Source organism: Thunnus thynnus, chromosome 2, assembly GCF_963924715.1.
Source record: "Thunnus thynnus chromosome 2, fThuThy2.1, whole genome shotgun sequence".
In the NCBI taxonomy this organism is placed as follows: domain Eukaryota; kingdom Metazoa; phylum Chordata; class Actinopteri; order Scombriformes; family Scombridae; genus Thunnus; species Thunnus thynnus.
Window position 1 is genome coordinate 20,165,679 of NC_089518.1, and position 22,219 is coordinate 20,187,897.

A 22,219-nucleotide genomic window follows, 5' to 3' on the forward strand; every position below is an offset into this window, starting at 1 on the left:
GCAGATTGTCCCTGGCTTCGCTGCGCTCCTGTGGGACAACCAACCCAACCCCAGTAGCTGATTGACAACAACCAACCAGCCCCAACAGACTTCTGTTCTCTATCTTCCTATTGGCTGGCTGCCACAGCTTCGCCCATCCTTACTGGCTCTGGCGGGAGCGTGGATGGAGCCAAGGGATCTGGTTGGCTCGGCCCGACCCAAAGAGGCGGAGTTACAGGGAGGCAGGGTGGGGCCAAATGGGGAGGACCAGGAAGGAGCAGGGGGCATCGACTTGGCGCGCAGTGATGATGTGATTAACGGTGCCATCAGTGAAGGGGAGGGGCTTGAGGAGCAGGGGGAGGGGCTTCTGGAGGAGCAGGAGTTCTCCATCAAGGAAGCGAGTTTCCAGGAAGGAAGTCTAAAGCTGAAGATTCAGACCACCAAGCGTACCAAGAAGCCCCCCAAGAGCCTTGAGAACTACATTTGTCCACCGGAGATCAGGATGACCATCAGACCTCCAGTTGGAGAGGGCAAAGGGGGGCGGCAGGGACGAACAGGAGGCGGGGCAGGAGCTGGGCGGGGCCAGAAGGACGAAGAACGAGGACCCCCCAGAAAAAGGGTAAGCCGCCATCCCTGTAAATGCTGCCGCTTCTGTGTTTTCAAGTGTAGCATAGCATCATGTACAATAAACTGTTGTCACTGAGTGGAAAACTCAGGTGGCTGCTTCTTTCTATCTCAACATCTCTGAACTGATGGCTCCCTCTTCCTACTCTCCACCTCTTTCTGTGCCTCTCTCTCCCTCAGTAGCTCTTTTCCCTGCTTGGTTACATGGGGTCAAAGTTTGCTGTGTAATTGAAACCAGTCATGGCTAGCTGAGATCACAGTGACACACAAGCACAACACACACACACACACACTCGCATAGGAGCTGAGAATAGGGCTGACATAAGCAAGTGACAGCTGGTGTCTGCTCTCTCCATTTGTGGTCATATACACAGAGACCTTTCCTCTCTCCTCTCCTCTCCGCTCCTCTCCTCTCCTCTTCTCTCCTCTCCGCTCCTCTCCTCTCCTCTCCTCTCCTCTAATGAAATCAGCTCCTATGGGTCACGCCCCTTCACCCTCCCTCCATCACACCCTTTACACATGCACCGGTGTTTGGTGTGTGTGACACTGTGTATGTACAGGCCCTTGGGGGAATCTAGTGTTTGCAGAGTGTGTTGACCTACACAGTGGTGTGTGTGTCCAAACCTGACAGCCATCTCGATGTCACTGAGCTTGACAGACCCAGCAGGAGCGCGGGCGTCATGTAGTCAACATGATGCTGAGCCCCGTTCTGTTGCACTTCAGTCTTGTGGTTTTAACTCAAATGATTCAGTAGTCTCACGAGGTAATAAGGTTGCATGATTGTCATTTTTACAAGTGACCTACATTGTCAGATATATTGTATTTCCCCACTGTGTTAGGTGAGTGTGTAAGAGCTTTGTGGTTGAATTATTCTGGGTGGTGTGAATTTCATAAACCAGTCAGCATCGTCAAGGATGAGTTACTGGGGAAATTTTGTGGCTAACAAAACTCTTTGTAACCAGTCATGTAAAAACTCTAAAAAGGGATGATGGAAAGAAATGCAGTTGTCAGCCAATTGAAGGCTGCTTATTGCCCATCCACTCCGTTAGAAGGTCGAAGCCAGCTGCACACTTTTATTTTCATTATCAATTAATCTGCTGATTATTTTCTCAATTAATTAGTTTGTTTTGCAAAACATTAGAAAATAGTGAAAAATGACAATTACATACTGTACAATTTCCTAGAGTGCAAAGTGATATAATTAAATCTCTTGTTTAGTCCGACCAGCAGTCCAATACCCAAAGATATTCAGTTCACTACAGGACAGGAAAATCAGCACAGTCTCACATTTATTTCTCAATTTGAGAAAATTTATTTTTGTTTAAAAATGTACTTAAATGATTTGTTGATTATCAAAATAGTTGCTGCGATTAATAAGTAATCGTGGCAGCTCTAATTGTATATATACTACATCAGCATCTATTTAGTTTTGATTTAAATGTGGGTGGGAAGAGGCAAGTTTGAAATGAATAACTCTATGCAACAATTTGAGATAGTGGTGCTCAGAGTCTGGCTGGTGATTCAAATAAGAAATTGCAGCAGAATTGGAAAGAAAGCTTGTGGGTGTTGCTTTGTCAGCGGCGGCTTTCAACGTCATCCATAGCCACAATTTTTGCTATTTGTCACAGCAGGTGATATGACTCTAGAGTATGTCTGGCCTGCTGCCACCTTTCTGTAAATACAGTATGAAAATGCATGTTTACAACAAAAATGAACCCTGCACTCAGATGTCTGGGCAGCCATGCCTAATCCAGTGCCATCAGTCCCCATTTGGAAGCCCACTGCTTCAATATGATTGACAGAGGTTGTCATAGTGACAGGGGCTTCAAGCTGGTCCCTATTGAGGTTTGAGGTTTAGGGAGGGGAGGGGAAGGGATTGGAGGATGTGTTGGTGTTGATTCAGATCAGTTTCAACCCTTCATCCCCTACACTCTGTCCCTCAATCACCCCCCCCATCCCCCTACCCCCTGCTCCACACACATGCTTTCCCTCCATCCACCCATCACCTGCCACCCCAAGGGTGTAATACAGGCAGGCTCACTGGAGAAGAACGGGTTAAAGAGGGAGGCTGGGCTGCTTTCTGTCTCTCTGTCTCCCCCTCTTTCCGTGTGTGTGTGTGTATGTGTGTGTGTGTGTGTGTGTGTGTTGAGGTTAAATACTCTCTTTGTGGTGTGTGTTAGGCTGTGTGTCAGGAGGGGAGGGGAGGCAAGGGGGGAGCAGATGGACAGCCTCTCTGCTCTCTGTTGTATTGTGTCCACATCTACTCTCTCCCCTCTTTCTGTCTTTATCTTTTATCTGTCCCTCTTTCTCCGCTTTATCCCGCAGTCTTTTCTCCCCTCGTGTCTTCCTCTTTTCACTCCCTCTTTTCTACCACTCTTTTCTCCCTCTTTCTCCCTTCTTTCACCCTCTGTTGTCTTGTAGCAGATGGCAGTGTGGGGCAGCAGCAGCAGCAGCAGCAGCAGCAGCAGCAGCAGCCAGAAGCCAGAGTGTGAGCAGGAGATGGGGAGAGGAGAAGGGGGTTGTGGAAAGAGGAGGAGGAGGAGGAGGAGAAAGGAGGTGGGGGTCAGGCATATGGAGAGCCTGGTTAAGGGGCCCCCTCAGAGGGAGTGTGTATGTGCGTGTGGTAGTGTGGTGAATAGTGGAGGGGGGGAGGCAGGATACAATAGATGCCCATTAAGATAGAGATTTGACTCTAATAGACAGAGAAGGGGAGAGACAGACAGACAGATAAGTAGGCAAACATGCAGAATGGCGAAAAGAAAGATATGAAAATGCTGGGTTTTTTTTAGCCATTCTATCTTTTGTGGGAACGTAAGTATCTGTGGTGTCAAAACTGCAGAAAAAACTTCTTCTCTTCTCTTCTCTTCTCTTCTCTTCTCTTCATGTTAAATCTTAACATGATTCATGTGGGGAAACCACGGAAAATACGGGTTATGTAAAAGGTTGAAACTGACTAATTCGTAGAAAAAGGCAGAAAATATGCCTGGGAAAAGTATGGATTACTACCGCATAAAACATGCTGCATTAGAGTGTGCAAGATATGTAAAAGTGGAACAGAAGAGAAGAGAAAAAGATGCAATTTCCCAGCGTTATAGGGAATCTCGTCCTCCTATCATCTTCATAGCAGGCATCCATAACCAGGGGGGTCAGTCAGCAGGCACGTTGTGTCAGGGGACAGACCCACACACGCACATAAACGGGATATGATGGTCTTCCCTTCTCTGTCTCCAGCTGACATCACACACATGCTGAACGTCCTCTCACACACAGCTCTTTGTCCGAGCACGCTGTGTGTGTTTGTAAGATGAATGTGTGTGTTCTAACGGATTGGATCCTGGGTCAACCACTGCATCACTCTTCCAGACACACATGCCCACACACACACACACACACACACAGACACATAGACACACAGTTATCAGTCCAATGCCTACACATGGGGGAGCATGCACAAGCTAAAATGCATACACTCTCTTTCCCTCACTCTGTCTCCCTTTCTCTCTCTCTCTCTCTCTCTCTCTCTCTCTCTCTCACACACACACGCACGCACACTCAGACAAACACACACTCACAAATCATGTTGAGCGGTGATTGCAGTTAGAGAGAGTGTTTTCCTGGTTATCTGTCCAGTTCTCTGGACGTGCCAAATGTGGCTCTTAATCCATTTCACTATCTGTGGGGAGAGATAAGCCAGAGCTTTTCCAGGAGTCCAGGCCAGTCTGTGTGTTGTTGTTGTTGTTGTGTGTGTGTGTGTGTGTGTGTGTGTGTGTGTGTACGCGTGTATTAGTTGGTGTATATGAAATCCTGACGCTAGACACACACTTATCTTGTCTTGACAGCCCCTCTGCTTGGTGGTCCCCCTGGCTGTGTGTGTGTGTGTGTGTGTGTATTGCTGCTTGGTGGTCTCCCAGCAGTGTTTGGGATTATTATGTGTTAGTCAAGTGCATTCACAAGGAAATTAATGCTGCCACAGTTGCCACGCCAAGTGTGTGTGCATGCAGTGCGTGCACATGCGTCTGTGTGAAATGGTTAGCCTTTTGATGTGAGCTTTTTTATCCCAGGCTGAGATGGCGGTTGGTGACCTGAGGGACTTGATGAGCTCATAAAATAGAAGCGTGTGTGTGTGTGTGTGTGTGTGTCAGTTTGTGTGTATGTGTGTGAAGCTTACCCACGTAGAGCAATCCTTGACTGATTTATGAATGTGTATGAACATTAAATGATCACCTCTAATATGGCCTGACCAAACTGTCATATTGGACCTTTTTTAGTGTCTGTCATTGTAGTGAAAATAACCAGGTTTTTATTTTGGTGTGTATGTCCTCAGTGTGCAGTCTTTGAGAGTGAGAGCTGGGAATGCTTTAAGGGGCGTTTCCCTGTGGTTGATGGGGGATGGGATGTGTGTATGTGTTTGAGTGTGTGTGTGTGTGTACGTGTTTGTGTGTGTGTCTGTGCATGTGTGCGTGCGTGCTGGGGAGGGGTGAGTGATTTAGCACCGCTGAAACACCAGCTGTCCATCTGTGTCTGACCCCCATACACACCCTGTACACACTTGAAACACACACCAACACCCAAACTGACACACACACACACACACACACACACACACACACACACACACACACACACACACTAGCATCTCCTAGCATCTAACCTCTGATCTGCTTTTGAGTATCTCTCAAACCTGAAGAAAGTCCAGACAAAATGCAGTCTGTTTATCTGTCGTTCTTCCACCAAACACGCACACTAACAGAAACACAAACACAACATATACACAGACTACATTACACTGAGCAAGATTGCTCCCTAATCAGCTCTGCAGTAGTGCTGGTGCTGCAGTGTATCCACAATGAATGACTCTGCAAGGTCACTCCTAGTGAGCACACACACATGCACACACCCAGACACACACAGTCAGTCACACAAAGGAACGCTGGAGGCTGGAAGAAGAAGTAGAGATGAACTTTGACCCTGCCGGACATTCAAAAGTTGAAGTGATAGCTGGACTCCACAGTTGTGTAAGCCTCCGTATCTGTGTGTATGTGTGTGTGTGTGTGTGTGTGTGTGTCTCTGTGTGTGTGTGTGCTGTATTGTTTGTTTGTGTGAGTGGGTCAGGGTTGAGACAACTGGAGTCTGGCCTTTGCTTTCTTACCCTAAGGGCTGGATTTGGTGTGTGTGCATGTGTGCGTGCGTGTGTTTGTGCTGACCATTTGGTTGGAACTGTAGCTAATTTCTCAATCAGACACACACATACCATCTTCTCAATCCGTCCCTAAGGTCAAGCCCTATTCATTCGCTATTGTGTCCAGTCCCAGTAGGTTGCTGTTCCTCTTCAGGCAGATGCAGGGCAGTATATAATAGCCAGTCTAGCTCAAGGTACATTTTAATGAAGACCTGAGGCAGCTACTTGCACTTAAAGAAATACAAATAGCTCAGCGAGGGAGCAGCTACCAATGAACATGAAGGTATTTTACATTGTCAACAAACATTTTGCCAAAAAGTTTCAGCTCTTGAAAATAGCAGTAAGGTTTTCAGGAAGCTTTACAGCTGATAATCATTTTCACGCCGATATGTACTCTTTCTTAAAATTGCACAAAACATTATGAATGGAGACTTTGTGTTGTAAAAAGAGCATCAAGCCACCTTCCAACTATAATGAAACCTACAAAAAGGAACGCAAAACGAAAGTGGTCGTGGTTTTGATATGCCAACATCAATCTTATTGCCAACTACATAAAAGATATATAGAGGCCTGGATATGGTTTTTGGCCTGTGACTCACATAACTGTAAGATTATCTGGAGGGTAGCCATGTTTGATGTCCTCTGCGGTCACGGATGATGTTGAGTCACAGCATCATGTGTTCCTGGTGGCCGCTTTGTTAGTGTGGCTCCATCATGCCTTTGCCTCTGTGGTTTGTCATGTGTGTATGTGTGCGCATGTACATATGTGTGTGTGTGTGCGTATGTGAGGAGGAGAGTATTCTGTGGTTTTGAGAGGAGGTCCTGCAGGGATAGAGGGAGATGTTCAGTGCAGGGAGGGGAGCAAAGGGGAAGATGTGAGTCAAAGGAAAGGAGAATCAGGCGCAGTATTGACTTTCACTGTGTCTCACTTGAAGCGTAAGTGTGTTTGTCAGTGAAATTTGATGGGGGCCATCAGCTGTCTGGGACACGCCTGTCAGGAGGGATGTGTGTGTGTGTGTGTGTGTCTGAAAGTGAGAGAGAGAGGACAGCGGAGAGGCGGTATCCAACACTGCTCTAAAACCAATACCATAATCTTTCACAACAACACAAATCATTTATTGCTGAAATGATTATGTGGTCAATTTATTAGGTGACACAAAATTAACAGCATACAGTTTATGATAAAAGATTAATCATTTTACGCAATATAAAAGTGAAATGCCTTCAAACGTGCTATGATAGTCTGGGTTTTACTTGTTTTATAACTATAAATGTAATGTAATGTGATGTTTTGGGGCATTTTAGCTGTTGATCAGATTCAGTTACACACCTTAAAAGGTAGTTGTGATGGACATTTGTCATTAACTCTGGTATTTTATAAGCAAGTTATCAATTAAATAATCAAAAATATAATTGAGAAATAAATTGATAGTGAAAAAAATGGTTATTTGAAGTTACTTTCAATATTTTCCTGTCATTTCACAAAACGCATTGGCCTAATTAATGAAATAAAACACTGAATATATTTAAACTATAAGCTGATTAGCTTTTTGGTTTGAAAACATACAGTACAACATGCAGAATATGATCATCAATATGTGGTTTAAAACATTTCCAACACTGAAAACATGTAATAATACAAATTATTGTAAAACCGATAAGGCATTTCCAGACATTCTAATATCCACTGTGTGTCTCTCTGCCCAGCTCTCTGCTTTGTTTTGTGTCTTTGTACCAGGCTTTGTAAAGTAATCCGTCTGTAGTTCTGCTGTTTATTTATGCTTGTTGTCTGTTAAGTATGAATTTGGACATGAATAAATGATATAAATGTGTCTGTCTGTCCTTCTGTCTGTGTGTCTGTCCCTTGGGGCGGCTCAGACTAAACAAACAGCTGTGTTTATGAAGCAGGGAAGAGCCACAAGGGTCTTCTGTTTAGTGGTCCATTTCAACACGCACACACACATGCACACATGCACGTACAAGTACACACTCCCGAATGCCCTGCGCTCTTCATCTTTTACCTGCCCTGCTCTGTTGCATTTTTGCCCCCTTGTGTTTTCTCCCCTGATCCGTCTCTCTCTCGCTCTCTCTCTCTTGGCCCCCTCTGCTCAGTGCAATGCTCGGTCGCTCTCAGACCGAGAGGAATGCCACTCCGTGTGACCTCTCACCTACAACAAGGAGGGGTGCCGCTTTAGACGAGGGAGCGAGGGGGCAGCTGCAGTCATGTGCCCAGGCCTGGAAGGAAATACACACACGCACACAGTCCTAGGTTGTTAGCAAAAATGCACACACTCAAATTCTTGCATAGTTGTGTATGCACCGATGCAGCTGTAGATGTGGTGCACTGCTTCTCCCGCTTCTCTTTGTGACTGTCTGAGAAAGTGTAGGATGCTGTTTTGGGCTCGATGTGTGTGTGTGTGTGTGTGTGTGTGTACGTGTGTGTTTCGGTGTGTGTATGTGAACGCGCGAGTGGAGTGCAGCCTCGCACAAAGGCGTTATTGTTGGTGTGAGGGGGCCTGAGGGGAGGCGGGCAGTCTGATTGGTTAAGACTATTGTGTCTCACTTTGCCCATTCTCCCTGTCACTGAGGATGTCATTACAGTGGCTCTCTAACTTTCTCTCGCTTCCTCTTGCAAGCTGGGGATCATCTGAGGACTTGGGATGCTCACAGAAATATGTAGACTAAGCAATGAAAATGTTACTTTACAAGCGCTAAGCCTTAAGCGCACACACTAGAGTCATTATCTAACACATTATCGAGTATAATTCTTCTATCAGCAGCTGTTTGCAAGCATCACTTTCTGCAAAATAATTAGCTCCAGTTGTGCTGCAGCTAATGATTATTTTCATTTTTGATTTATCTGTTGATTATTATAATCATTAGTTGTTCAGTCTATAAAATGTGAAAATAGAAAACGCCCATCACAGTTTGCCAGAGCCCAAGTTCCTTATTTTTTTCCATCCGACAGTGTAAAACCTAAAGATATTTAACTTCTATTCTATACTGGTAACGCAGAGAAAAAGCAGCAAATACTCACGTTTGAAAAGATTGAAACAGAAACCACTCTCCAGTATGACTTTATGTTGCCTTTATCAACGAGGGAACATAGGACAGATTTGATATATTAATGTTTAGTATGATAGAGCATCAGATGTCTCCAGTTCGTCTCCCAAACGTTTAAGAAACATACAGGCGTTGTGGTAATTTGTGTTGCATATAGCATCATTAACTAGACAACGATGCATTATTTTTGGATAACTAATCAGTGAGTGGGGCTTCGCTGTTGCAGACTGCTGTTTGCCAGAGAGGAAGTGTTTAATCTCAGCACAGCTTCTGTCTTGAATTACCCATCATTCCACACAGGAAGTCATCCCTTAGGATTTAGAGCAGCTCATTGGCTGTTAATTGTTTCCTGTTGTACAGAAGTGGTATGATTGGGTCATATGGTGCACAGAGTACGGTGAACAACACGTTCCTTTGGTTTTATACTGAGTGTTGTGCACGTGTGTGTATGGATGTGTAATTTACTTAGTGTTCTGTATATTCATGAAGCACTTCAACCTGTTCTTTCACACTTAGAGAAAGAGAGTGTGTGTGTTATATGTGTGTGTGTGGGGCAGTCTCTTAGCATGTGTATATTTTCTTTGTGCTGACTAAAATGCATAATGCTGTCACTGGTGTTTGTCTGTGACCATGAAAGGAACAATTGGTACATAATCGCTGCGTAATAATCACTATGAAAAACTCTTCTAATGTGGTTCTTAGTGCTATTCACAAGCAGAACACACATATGCCTGCACACACACACAGTATTAATGCTAATAGCGGGGATTAGATGTATACTTTGTGTAGCATGTAAATGTGTCTGTCATTACTGAGCAGGAGAAAACCTCCATTTGGGCCGTAATAACATGCTTCGGTTCAGCCAATCACAGGCTTTTGTTCAGATTGAGTCATCTACGTCTGAGCGTGTCTGAAGAGAGTGTGACAAGGAGACTCTTGGGTGTTTCGCTGCTATCTTTAGGAGCACTCCAATCTGAAGGATTACTGCTGTAGACGTAGGAGGGAACATTTTACTTCAGACCTACTGCTGTGCATTAAATCTGGCCTCTGCTTTACAGTTAGCTAAAGGACAAATGTACTAGATCGAATGCTTGATCATGCCCAGCAGGGAAGGAACAGTATATCACAGCACGGAGAGAAGAAAATGTTGCTGAGAAAATTTTTGGCCTGAATAATCAAGTCCTTTTTATGCTAAACTGTGGCTGTAAACTGAACACATAGTTGTAGAATTGCAGCATTAGCCCATGAGTGGAAGTTTTGAATGGAGCCCAATTTCCAAACTTTCCCACCCAGCTTTCCCAGAAGACGCTTTGGCTGGCACAGATGCCACCAGATCTGAGATAGTAAAGCGTTGGCTCAGGCAGCACACGCTGAGTGAAAACAGACATACAGACGCACACATACACACACAATTTTAGGCAGCGGGCCTGATCCCAGTGATCCACAAACTGTCCCACCTTGACAGCCCCTCCCCTTTCCTCCCCCTTCTCCTCCCTCTTTTCTCTCCCCTGCTGTGGGTCTCCTCAGGCGCATGAATGGAAGTCTTTATTCCCGGGAGAACTGGTGGGAAGAACGAGAGAACGAGAAACAGGGATGAGGGGTGGGTGGGTGCGGGGGGGTTGGCAGGGAGGGAGGGGGAGGTCTGTGGCCACAAGATCAACTCGGTGCTACAGCTCCTCTTTTCTCCTCCATCGCTTTTCCCTCCTTTTCTCTGCACACACCCCCTCCTCCTCCTCCTCTTCCCTCTTCTTCTACCCCGTTTTAAGTGCTGTGGACACAAAGCCGTGTTAGTATTCATGGTGTTTGTTTGCAGAGGAGCTGTGTGTGTGTGTATGTGTGTGTGTGTGTGTGTGTGTGCGTGTGTGTGTGTGTGTGTGTGTGCAGAGCTGTCAGAAACACAGATCACAGGGAAGCAGCGCTCTGAATGGAGCTGGAGAGAAGCGGACATGGAGGGGGGTGGGGTGGGGGAGGAGGTGGTGGTAGTTCCCACAGGGGGAGAATGGTCAGCTCCAGAAAAGAGAAAAGAGGAAGAAAAGGAGGGATGAGATGAGGGGAGGGGGGGGGGGGGGGGCAGTGCACCAGGCCACAGGGGCAGGGGGAGACAGCATGGTGTCAAAGCCAAGGAGAGTGTGTGTGACAAGGAGAGAGAGAGAGAAAGAGAGAGGATCATATCAATCATAATGTTTCTGAGGGAACTAGTTGTAATCGGTTCTAGGCACCTCACTCCTTGTTTTTCTGCTGTTCCTCCTCTTCCCTCCCTCTCTGCCGCTCTCATTCTTTCAGTAACCCCCCACCCCCCTCACTCCCCCTCCTCCCCATTTCTCCCTCTCTCTCTTTCTGTGTCTCTCTCGCTCTCTCTCTTTCTCTTTGTGTGTCTGTCTGGACAGCTGCCCAGTTCCATACACAGGGAAAAATGAAACACTCTAACCACCGGGCGTGCTGCCAAATAAAAGGCTGCGAAAAACTATTTGAAGGGCAGCGTGTTTGTGTGTGTGTCTGTGTGTGTGTGTGTGTGTGTGTGTGTGTGTGTGTGTGTGTGCGTGTGCATGTGTGTGTGTGTGTGTGTGTGTGTGTGTGTGTGTGCGCGTGTGTGTGTGTGTGTGCGTGCATGCATGGAGTTTGTGTATATGTTTGCCGGTGTATATGTGTGTATATGTGTGCTAGGTTGTGAGATTTGGGTGTGCCTGTTTAGGGTGTTCTTTCCCAGTATAATGGTGCAGCCAGAGTGCTCTGTGTGTGAGGGAATAGTTCCACTCTGAGGTTGAGTTTATTCAACAGTGGAAAACGAGAGGCTGCAGGAGAGGAAAGGACAGGAGGGGCCATCACATACCTCCCTTCACGTCAAACTGGAGGAGAGAGGAGTACAACCCTCTACATCCAGATTGCTGTTTTACCACAACTGGGCTGAGTGTGAATGTTACATTCAGACACACACATATTTGTCGGTAAATATATGCTGACTCATTTGCAAAGTGCCTTTCAGTTGGGTGATTGCAGCACTTAGTCACATATTATCCATGACCTCCTCCACTGTGCTGTGACCTTATCTGATGGTTACATCACCAGTGGAAAGGAATGTGTGCAGCTTCATATCTGCCCGCATTCGGGTGTCGGAGAGCCTTTGTGTGACTGACTGAGACCAATCCATGTTGTTACAGTGCTGACCCAGAGGAAGACATCCTAGAAATAGTTGTTGACCTAGCTTTGGAGTACGACCCTTAACCCCAGAACACAGCCCTGAGAGCCTTGAGGGAGACTGCCCTGTAATGCTAGATCAGATGAAATGGGTTGAGGACTAAAACTGCTTTAGGTCTGTCTTTCTCATAATCTCCTTATCTATATTTGATCAGAGGGGACTTGTAGAAGACGGACAGTGTGGAAAAGATTGAAACCTCATAGCTCTTGTGGTTTGCTCCAGGGTCAGAGTCCATGCCAGTGCTGATTTCATGACCGCTGCCCCCTGCTGCAGGCCAGCAGTAGCGCAGGGGGATCACAATCCCTATTCAAACAGCACGACAGGAGCAGGGTGGTGAATTTACAACAGAGAAATATCGACTAATTGACAGAAAATTAATGAACACCTATTTTAATAATGAATTAATCGTTAGGACTCATGTTTTATAGAAAAAAAAATTGCAAATTTTATAATTCCTGCTTCTCAAATGTTGAATATTTGCTGGTTTACTTAGTCTTCTATGATACTAAACCAAAGTTTTGAGTTGTGGACTGTTGATTGGGACAAAATAAACTGGGACATTTTAGGATGTGAGCTTGGGCTCTGTGAAACAGTGATCGACATTTTTCATCATTTTCTGATATTTAATAGACCAAACAACTGATCAATTAATCGAGACAATAATTGACAGATTAGTCAATGATGACATAATCGTTAGTTGCAGCAGCCCTAAATTCATCTGCCATGTACAGCAATGTGCTTCTGTGGCATTAGCACAGCTGTGCAGAGACGCAGTTTTACACGATAGGACAACTGGACCTCTAATAGACTGATTAAAGGGCAACGCATCGTTTTTGTCCACAATAAATAAGAAGACGATAGATCTGTGAGTGCCAGTGTTTTGTTTGTTCAATGCAAAATAATACAATACAGAAATGTGTACACAGTATAATTGTTATATGAAAACCTGTCATATTGTATAAATGACTGAGGGTGACCTAGAGTGCAAAGGCAAGAGGAAAAACGGCTTGTTTTCACCCTGTGTTGACGACAACGACTCTAGCAGTACCTCAATTCATATGACCACTATTTATATTTCTGTGTGTGAATATCTAGACAGTGAGTATGTTTTCCCTGGAAATGCTTCATGGATTGTTTGAGGCATAGAGGAGGAGAGGGTGGTAGAAGGGAGGAAACTAAGAACAAAAAGCTGAACTGGTGCCAATAACCCAACCTCAACCGGAAAGGTGGGGGGGGGGCTGTCTTTTTCTATTTTTTTTTTTCCTTTTTCTTCTCTATCTTTATTCACTCACTAGAAGTAGGAAAGGTGTCCGTGCCTCCTGTCTTTATTATCTGTCTGTGGTTGCTTTGTGGTTAGTGGGCAGGATACATTTTGTATGTGTGCATGTTTACATGTATGCCAGCCTCACTCTAACCACCTCCATCTCTCTGTCTGTCCCTTTTTCTGTGCCCTCCTTTAACCTGTAGCAGCAGGTATTCTAGGACAGGTTAAATGGGAAAGCATGTGTGTATCAGGTGACTGTCATCTTATCCCTAAGTGGACTCCCAGCATCTCTTCTCAAGTGTCAGCGTGCGCACACACACACTCACACAAACACACACACATATACATACAATCACACTTACACACATACACCTCACAACTAAAAAGATACCACAGCACTGTGTTCAAGAGATAAATGAGAGTGTGCATGTGCATATAAGCGCATGCATCTTTGGAGTTGTTAATCATTTACGCTGCTCAGTGTTTGCGTGTTTGTGTGAGTGTGTGTTTTCATCCATGCAATGCGCTGAGTGTTGTGTTACTCAGTGTTCGTGTGTGTGGTTTTTTTGTGCTTGTGAGTCTGTGCAGTATGTGTCTGACCAATAAACAGCCTCTGCAGCCAGTGTGGAAGGACAAAATGAGTGTCACTGCCTGACTATTGATGGGAGAGCAGGAAGAGAAAGAGGAGAGTAAAAGCTTGATGGAGAAGGGGTAGAGGAAATAGAAAGTGGCTGATGACAGGAAGGCAGAAATGGACACTGGCAGGGTAAAAGATAGAATAGATGAAGCACTTGTTCTTCCAACAAGTGCACAGTGATGACTACATGATATATTCAATGTTGGGTGTGTGTGAAAGTGTGCGTGTATGTGTATCTGCAAGAAGCGATAGCTACTCATCTGGGAGGATGCTGATGCATCTTGACTAAAACTGATGGCCTGGCTGTGCACCTTTAAGTGTTTGTATCTGTTAAACTAGAAACATCATGTGCTTTTATGTATGAAAGAAGCATTCAGTAAAGCATTTAAAAATGTGTGCATCTACTATATGCATGGTGAGTGTGTGCATGTGCGCTTGCGTGCCTGTATGTACATGCTGAGAGGCAGGCCTGTGGTTAGGTTACATCTCCCTGCAGCGCAGCAGAACAGTGTCTTGTTGCGTCATACTGAGTCTGTTAATAACAGGCTAAACCACAAAGGCCATCCGCTGCTCTATTTCTCATCTTCTAGCAGACACTGATTATGCGGCAGTGATATATTAAGCAGGGTGCTGTTGTATAATACAGTATATCAAGCTTTTGCATTTTTAGTTTTTACATGGACAAAGCTGGGATCTGAGTGAAGGTTGACTTCAGACTTGTGGCGATTCGCTGGAAAAATGTTGATAAATACACAGTAAAAAAAAAACATATTTTATAAGCAGTTGAGGGGTTGACAGTTTGACAGTGTAAGTTACAGTTATGAACAGTGCAGGAGAGTTGTCAACAAAGTAACATACAGTAAATAATCCAGGATCAGGCTGTGTATACTGCAAGTGACAGGGCAGTCAGGGACACGGCTGAGCTAGGCTACTGTGTTTAATACTGTGTGCAGTCAGACACCCCCACCTCCTTCCCTCCAGCTCTCACAGCATGCAACATCCTTGCCACAGGAATTTAATTGCTCTGTAAACAAGCCTTTTGTTTTGTTGCACACTGTTTGCTCATGCACACAAGATGTATTAAAAGCCTCAGTCCTGCCGTGAAAGGAGAAGAATGTCATATCAGAGCACAACAAATCACCGATTTGATATTTGCTGACAAAAAGAAACTGGATGCAGAACTGGATGCTGGGCTTCACAGGCATTATCTCTCTGTAGGCTGATGTTATGAAGATATGAAATAGAGGAGTCACAGTTCTATGATCACATTATCATTATTATATCATTTGTCTATCCCTTCAGCTATGTAATGCTTTCTTGTTACTACAGTATGAATGTAGTAACCCGTCTTTGTTTCTCTTCTCTGTCATCCACAGACATATGAGCGCCAGTTCAGAATGCCTGAGCAGAGAGAGGGAGGCCTTCTGCAACTACTGGGAGATCACACTCCGCCTAAACACCAGCTTCGCAGCTCCCTCCTTCCTGCACACACACACTCTCACACACAGCAAACACAGCACACCCTCACGCAACAATTCCAACACATCCATGCACACCAACACCAAATCAATCCTGACTGGATCACGTCTACAGCACCTTCTGCATCTCCAGCCAATCCTGCAGATTCTGAGCCAGCCAGAGAACTGGCAGGAGCAGGTAGAAGCTCTTTGCTCGATCCAACCCCACTTTTCTCACGAACAGTGACACAAAGCCCCTCACCTCAAAGATCCCTGACTCCAGACCTGCAGATGCCAGTGGTTACCGATGCCAGTATTCTCAACCTGACCTCTCTCAGCAGGTATGCTTCATTTTTCCATGTGGTGGATCTTATGATCACACAATGCAGTGGGGGAAAGTTGATGCAGTGTTGTTTTGTGACATTTGCAGCAATATTGTATATAGTATAATTTTTTTTATTTGACTATGCCATTTGCAACAATAATAAAAATTGAAGTGAGATGAACAAGTGAAAATTTCATCTCATTCAATTACACAATTACCACAGTTACCATTCAAATTAGCTAATAAATTGTAATATATTGCAGAATATCTTATTGTACAACACAATATTTTAAAAAGAATCATTGAATCAGGGCTCCATCGTCATGATAATATCATATTGTGAGATATATATATCATATTATTATCCTCTGGTGATACCCACCCCTGAGTATGGTGACATTCAAAAATTGTAAATGTTCATACTGGTGCTGATTGTATGATATTAGTGAAATTTAAAACATTCTTTCTCTCTACAATCCACTCATCATTATTCCTCTGTGTATACATCTCTCCAGGGGGAGAGGTTTGCAAGAGGTCAGTGAACAGCTCTTTGGGAACATCAAGAGGAAGTACGGCAGGAAGGACTCCCAGAGGATGCTCTGTAATCCCCACAGTGCTGATACACCATGGGGAAGACCGCCAGAGAAAGGATCGGAGAGCCCTACTAATTCAGAAGAGAGGCAGAAGTACAGGCAAGAAGAGACAGCTGAGCGCTTCCATGAAGAAAGAGAGGAAAGGAGAAAAGAGGAAAGAGAGCGAGCAATTCCTGGGAGGAGAGGAGATGAAGAGGACCGAGGGATGCCCATGCTGACAGAAGAGGGGAAAGGAAGAAAGAGGCGGAGGAGGCCTTCTTTTGACGAGTCATTTTCTGTAGAGGAGCAATCACAGCAACGGCAGGACTCTGACACTACAGAGAAGCACCAGCCTGGGCCCCCAGAACCCAAACTAGCACATAAGATGGAGACTCACAAAAATGATTCTAGACTCACAAGTCAGGCTGATGTCAGTGGAGAGAGGACAGATAAAGGCGATAAACGGGAAAAGGGAGAAAGGGTTGACAGAGCAGAAAGAGGAGAGACAGTTACGAGTGGGCCTGACCCGGAGTTAGCTTTGAGCATAAATAGAATGAAAAAGAACCCAGTGGGTCGTCCTAAGATCAGCACAGACGCCCTTAAACACAGAGAGCCCACTCACAACCACATCAACAAACCCAATCTTTCCGCAAATCCCAGACTACCTAGCCCAAACCCCAGCCCAAGCCCCAGGGGTAGCATCAGTCCCAGCCCCAGCCCTAAACCCAGGGCTAACATTAGCCCCAGTCCTAGTCCTAGACCCAGGACGACCCTGAGTCCTAGCCCGAGCCACAGCACGAGCTCCACAGCCAGCTCCAGACCAACCAAGGCCAAGGACAGATGGTCCTACCTGAAAGCAAAAAGCCACGCCAGCCTCACGTCACCCCAGAGGGACAACCGAGGTAGCCCATTGGCCTTAGCTGACCCGCCCTCAGCCTTCCCCATCACCCCTTCTAGCCCGCTCTACACCAACACTGACAGCCTGACTGTCCACACACCCATTAAGAGGAAACGAGGACGTCCCAAGAAACAGCCCCTCCTAACAGTGGAGACCATCCACGAAGGCACCTCCACCTCACCCCCAAGCCCACTTGCACAGGACACCTCTGCAGGGCTAAACCGCAGGAGGAAGACACACACACTAAACACATTAGTGCAAATGGCTTCCACGACCCCCAGCGCCAATTCTAACAGTCTGAAACTAAAGCGTGGCAGGGGCCATTCCAGACCAGTGAATAAGATGAAACTTGGAAAAATGCAGAGCATCCTGAATGAGATCCTTTCAGGTTCCAGTCAGAACGGCACTCTTGCTCTGAAGTCATCTTCTGCCCCTGTTACGTCAGCTATGAGTGCTATGGCATCTACCATCGAGGCTCGGCTGGGAAAACAGATAAATGTCAGCAAGAGAGGAACCATCTACATTGGTAAGAAGAGAGGGCGGAAACCCCGAGCAGAAACCCAAGGCTCCAACCCTCCGAAAGCCACTAGGGATAAACCCCCCCTGTCTGTGTCCACATCCAGTCTCTATGAGAGCCCTGTAGTGCCTTCCACCACCTCCTCTCCCAGCTCCAGTGCTCCATCCCTAAGAGCCAGCCACTCTGATGCCACTATGCCCAGTCTGCAGCCCATCTCAGCCCTGCCCTCCAAGCCAATAGGCAGGGGTTTCCTCTCTGGGGGATGGAAACTGTCTCCTCCACGCCTTCTGGCTAATTCACCCTCCCACCTGTCAGAGGGCGCATCAGTGAAGGAGGTGACCCTGTCCCCTATTAGCGAGTCCCACAGTGAGGAGACTATTCCCAGTGACAGCGGGATTGGGACAGACAACAACAGCACCTCAGATCAAACTGAGAAGGGCCCTGCCTCTCGACGAAGGTGCAGTACACTGAAGCTTGATTTAAAGTATTTTGTTGTTTTATACTTGAGACTGACATAAATGCATGCAAAGGTTGTGGTTTTAATGTGATTTTATAATATTTTATGTTGTGTTCATACAGGTACTCATTTGATCTGTGTGGGTTTGAGGCTGCGGAGGCAGCTGCTTTGGAAGCATCCGGCAGGGGCAGCAGAGCACGATGTGAGCGGCAAGTAACTGCTGTGGACAACTTCCTGTCACAGCAGGAGAAGAAGCAAAAACATCATCGGCGGAAGAGGAAGTGCCTACAGACCCGGGATCATCTTCATTTTCTGTCAGAACTGGAGGAGGTTAGAAACATATTACATTCTGTTTGTAATCTTTGACCAAGCACTGTAACATGCAAATGCATTGTGTATTTTCCTAAATGTTTCCTCTTTTCAACCTCTTTCTAGGTTGTGTTAAAGCTCCAGCAGCTACGAGTGTCTCACAGACGATACACCTGCTACCCGCAGCACCCATATCCCTCTATTTTCCGCCTCAACTTCCATCATTACTACCCTGTTACTTATGACTCCTACCCCTGTGACTCCGGATCGTACCTCCGCAGGAGTGCTGATCTGAAGGCTAAGAGGAGACGTGGCCGTCCAGCCAAAGCCAGCGAGCCAATCACATCAAAGCTGCCTTTTGTTCAAGGATATGGTTATCCGCTGGCAGGGGGAAATTACTATGCAGCACCGTATGCCATGCCTTACGCACCCCCTCTGAGTCTGGGCTACTTTCCCCCGGCTCCCCAATTCTACCTGCCCCACCACTCGCTAGGACCTGCACCGCCGTCTCCGTTTATGAGGCCTGCTGTCCCCCCTCCTAAGGCTTTCCACTCAGGTGGACACTCAAAGCTCCAGCCAGGGGCTAAGCTCCGCAGCAGCAGTGGCCCACTCCAGGTGCCCTCTGTAAGAGGAGAGGGCTTGGGATCCCTGGGCAGTGGAAGTGCAGGTGGTCTTGGAGGGGTTCGCCTCCATAAGAGGAAGCACAAGCACAAACATAAGCACAAGGACGAACCCCTGCTTTCACCGCGAGACCGGCATGAGTTGGGTGGGCTCTTCAGTGGAGCTAAGACCAATGCACGCCTCAGCATGCTGAGTGACAGGAGGGACTTAGCCAGTCAGGGCTCTTCAAAGCATCTGGAGAAGCAGCGGGGCAGTGGTAGAGGCTCAAGCCTGGGATCCAGCTTAGGGATGTTTGAGTTGGACCAGCTGTCCACACACTCTCTTTCTGACAACCAGTTCCACTCCCGTCAGACTGGACAGCCAATAAACAGCCTCATGAGCAGCTACAGTAGCCAATCGCAGCGGTCAGAGTCAGCATCTGTCCTCTTTTTGGGGTCACAGGAGGACGAGTGTGGTGGAAGGAGCAGGAAGACAAGGCTCCCTGTGTTTGGAGATCAGGGCTTAATGTCATTCCAAACTGCCAGGCAGGAGCCAGGACAGATGAACAAGTGCTCCAGTCCCTCCCTCTCTGGTAAGAGCCACTTACATTAGGATTACCTGTTCATTTTTGAGCTACAGTGTGTATTTACACAAGAGTGCACTCCCCTTTTGCCATGATCAGAAACCCTGATGGGGCCACAGCGGGAATGGCTTTCATTTTGACAGGGGCAGCATGGTAAAACGCATTGCTTACTTTGATGATGTGTTGGAGGTTTGAGGTTAGCCAAAGCTGCAATAACAGCCTGTTTCTTGCTTGTCTTCATCTAGGCAGTTCACTTATGGCTACACTTTCTATGGCTACCTCACAATAAAAGCCATCCATGGTTCACCTGGGGAAAGCTTCTAATATGAAGTGGTTAGGAAGGACGTGTTCAGCTGTCAGTAACGGTAGCTTAACACAGCAGTGGACCTCATTACAGAATCAACTGCAAGGCAAAGGAGAGCAGATCATAAACCAGTGAGACTCCTATCTGTTAGATTGGAGTTGGAACGGGAATGTAGGAGTGAAACAAAACTACAACTGACAGTGACTCCCACAGTGTGCAGGAGCTTAAAATAAGTGAAAGCTAAACATAGCAAGTGTTTTTAAAATTATGCTTTCTTTTTAGTCACCTATGTGACCACAGGTTTAGCCAATGAGTTTACTGTGATGTTGGCATAGCTTGGATGAAGGTTCCTTCCCTTCTGTGAGGGAGCACTAGATTTGTTTCACTGCGGCTAATGCATGCTAGATCAAACCAGCAGAAAAAATTACACACATATAGTTAAAAAGCATTGCAAGCCAGTTATGTATAATCTTAACCTACTAAGGTTGCAGAACATAGCTAAATCTGGAACATGTTGCAAAAATAATTGGTGTCCGGTATATTATTTGGTTCCCTTGTGGTAACAAGCTTGTTATTTTCTAGTGTAGAGACTTAATCACATATTTAGTTAATAGGGTTAACCCATTTTAAATGAAGATGGCAGTATACTCTTCAAGGTGATTTATTTATGAATATGCTATGTACAGCATTATCAGGACTTAAAGCAGACAAAGAGGCAGGGTAGCCCAAAATTCTCACTACCAAACTAATGTGTATTTTGGTACATTCTGTATTCTGCTGTCTTTGAGCACATCTGGCTGGGGATAGAGAGAACGTAATGCATGGATGGAGACGACTATAATTCACCAATCTCTCCTTCCTCCCCTCCCTCCCTCCCTTCCTCCTCTCCTGCCAATGCCTTTGCCAGAGATATATTATTCACACAGTGTGATTTATTTTCTACAGACACGCCGTAAAAGGCCCTTGCCTGTGTTAAAAGAGCTGGCTGGCAGCCAGGGGTTTAATGACTGGGGCCTAGTCCAGTGGCGGGGAGGAGAAGCCAGGGGCTCAGTTAGAATACACCCCCCACCCCAGGGGATCCAGGACGGATGACTCATACACACTACCCCCCAACCCTGCACACTCCCCCCTTGTCCATGTTATCCCTTTAGACTCTTCCATGTCCTTACCTTTTCCCCTTGTACTGCTTTTGCAGCTATTGCCCTTACTTTCCTCTTTTGCGTGAGCTCCCACAATTCCCACATCCATACGCAGACTTCCCCTTGTTCCTCCGCCTCTTCCTCCCCCTCCCCTTCCCCCTTCTATCTCTCTTTCCTTCTTCCCTTTCTCTTTCTGCTTTTTCCCTTGTCTCCCCTCCCCCTCGTTCCCCCATTACCCTCTCTTTTCCCTATTCCCTCTGCCCCTCCTTTAGCATGACTTACTGCTTCACTTCACAGCTTTAGCCCAATTAAAATACAAGCGCGTGTGCATATACATGCGTGCCACACAACCATACATGTACGCATGAACATGTAGGCATGGACCCACTCTGATACATACACACACATCCAACCACAAGCAGATATAGATGTAAAATTCATATTATTCATATGAGTTTATGAGTCATTCCTTCATATAACTAATATGTTGTGATTTTAATGGTTTTATTTTTTGAATGCATGTGTGTATGTGTTTGTCTGTGCTTGTGTGTGTGTTCCTCCACTAATCAGAAGGTCTCACTGCAGCTGACAGCAATCTCTCATATGCATATTTGCATAAAAGCAGGTCATCTTCTACTGAATTAATGAGAATAATTTCCTTTGAGTCAGGCGACACGTTCAAACACATGCATGCACGTTCATGTGGAGAAACACTCACTCTCACAAAATAACATACATCAAAGATCATTTTATCTACTCTGAAACCTGGTCGCAGCGACTGCCGGGGCATTGGATAAGTGAGCATGTATCTCTGTGTAGTAGTGACTTCCTACTCCACAGAGAAACAGGTCCTCAGTGCTATACGGCCCCTCACACTGCTGAAGGTCACCAGTTTTATGTTCCGTGTATGCAGCTCATAAATTTCTGCTACTTTGTAGTGTGTAGTGTTTGTGTGTGTGTTGTGTGTGTGTGTGTGTTTGTGTGTGTGAACTGAGCTGAGCGTGTGCACTCTTCTGTGTAGCTCATAAACTACCGCTACTTAGTGCTTTCTGCATTAGACTAATTTCACTGTCTGCCCTGAATTCTTGAGCAACAATAGAATGTGATGTTCCTCTG

General features: G+C 46.0%; 1 protein-coding gene across 1 annotated transcript in view; it reads left to right on the plus strand.

Annotated features, from left to right (window-relative positions):
- The window catches only part of setbp1 (SET binding protein 1), a 36,253-nt gene that overhangs the window by 7,741 nt on the left and 6,293 nt on the right, over positions 1-22,219 (plus strand). Inside the window, exons 2-6 of the mRNA XM_067608710.1 lie at positions 5-598; positions 15,319-15,740; positions 16,240-18,168; positions 18,291-18,498; positions 18,604-19,669. Of these exons, the coding sequence (XP_067464811.1) occupies positions 164-598; positions 15,319-15,740; positions 16,240-18,168; positions 18,291-18,498; positions 18,604-19,669 (4,060 nt within the window). The 5' untranslated portion in view covers positions 5-163. The remainder of the gene's footprint in view (positions 1-4; positions 599-15,318; positions 15,741-16,239; positions 18,169-18,290; positions 18,499-18,603; positions 19,670-22,219) is intronic.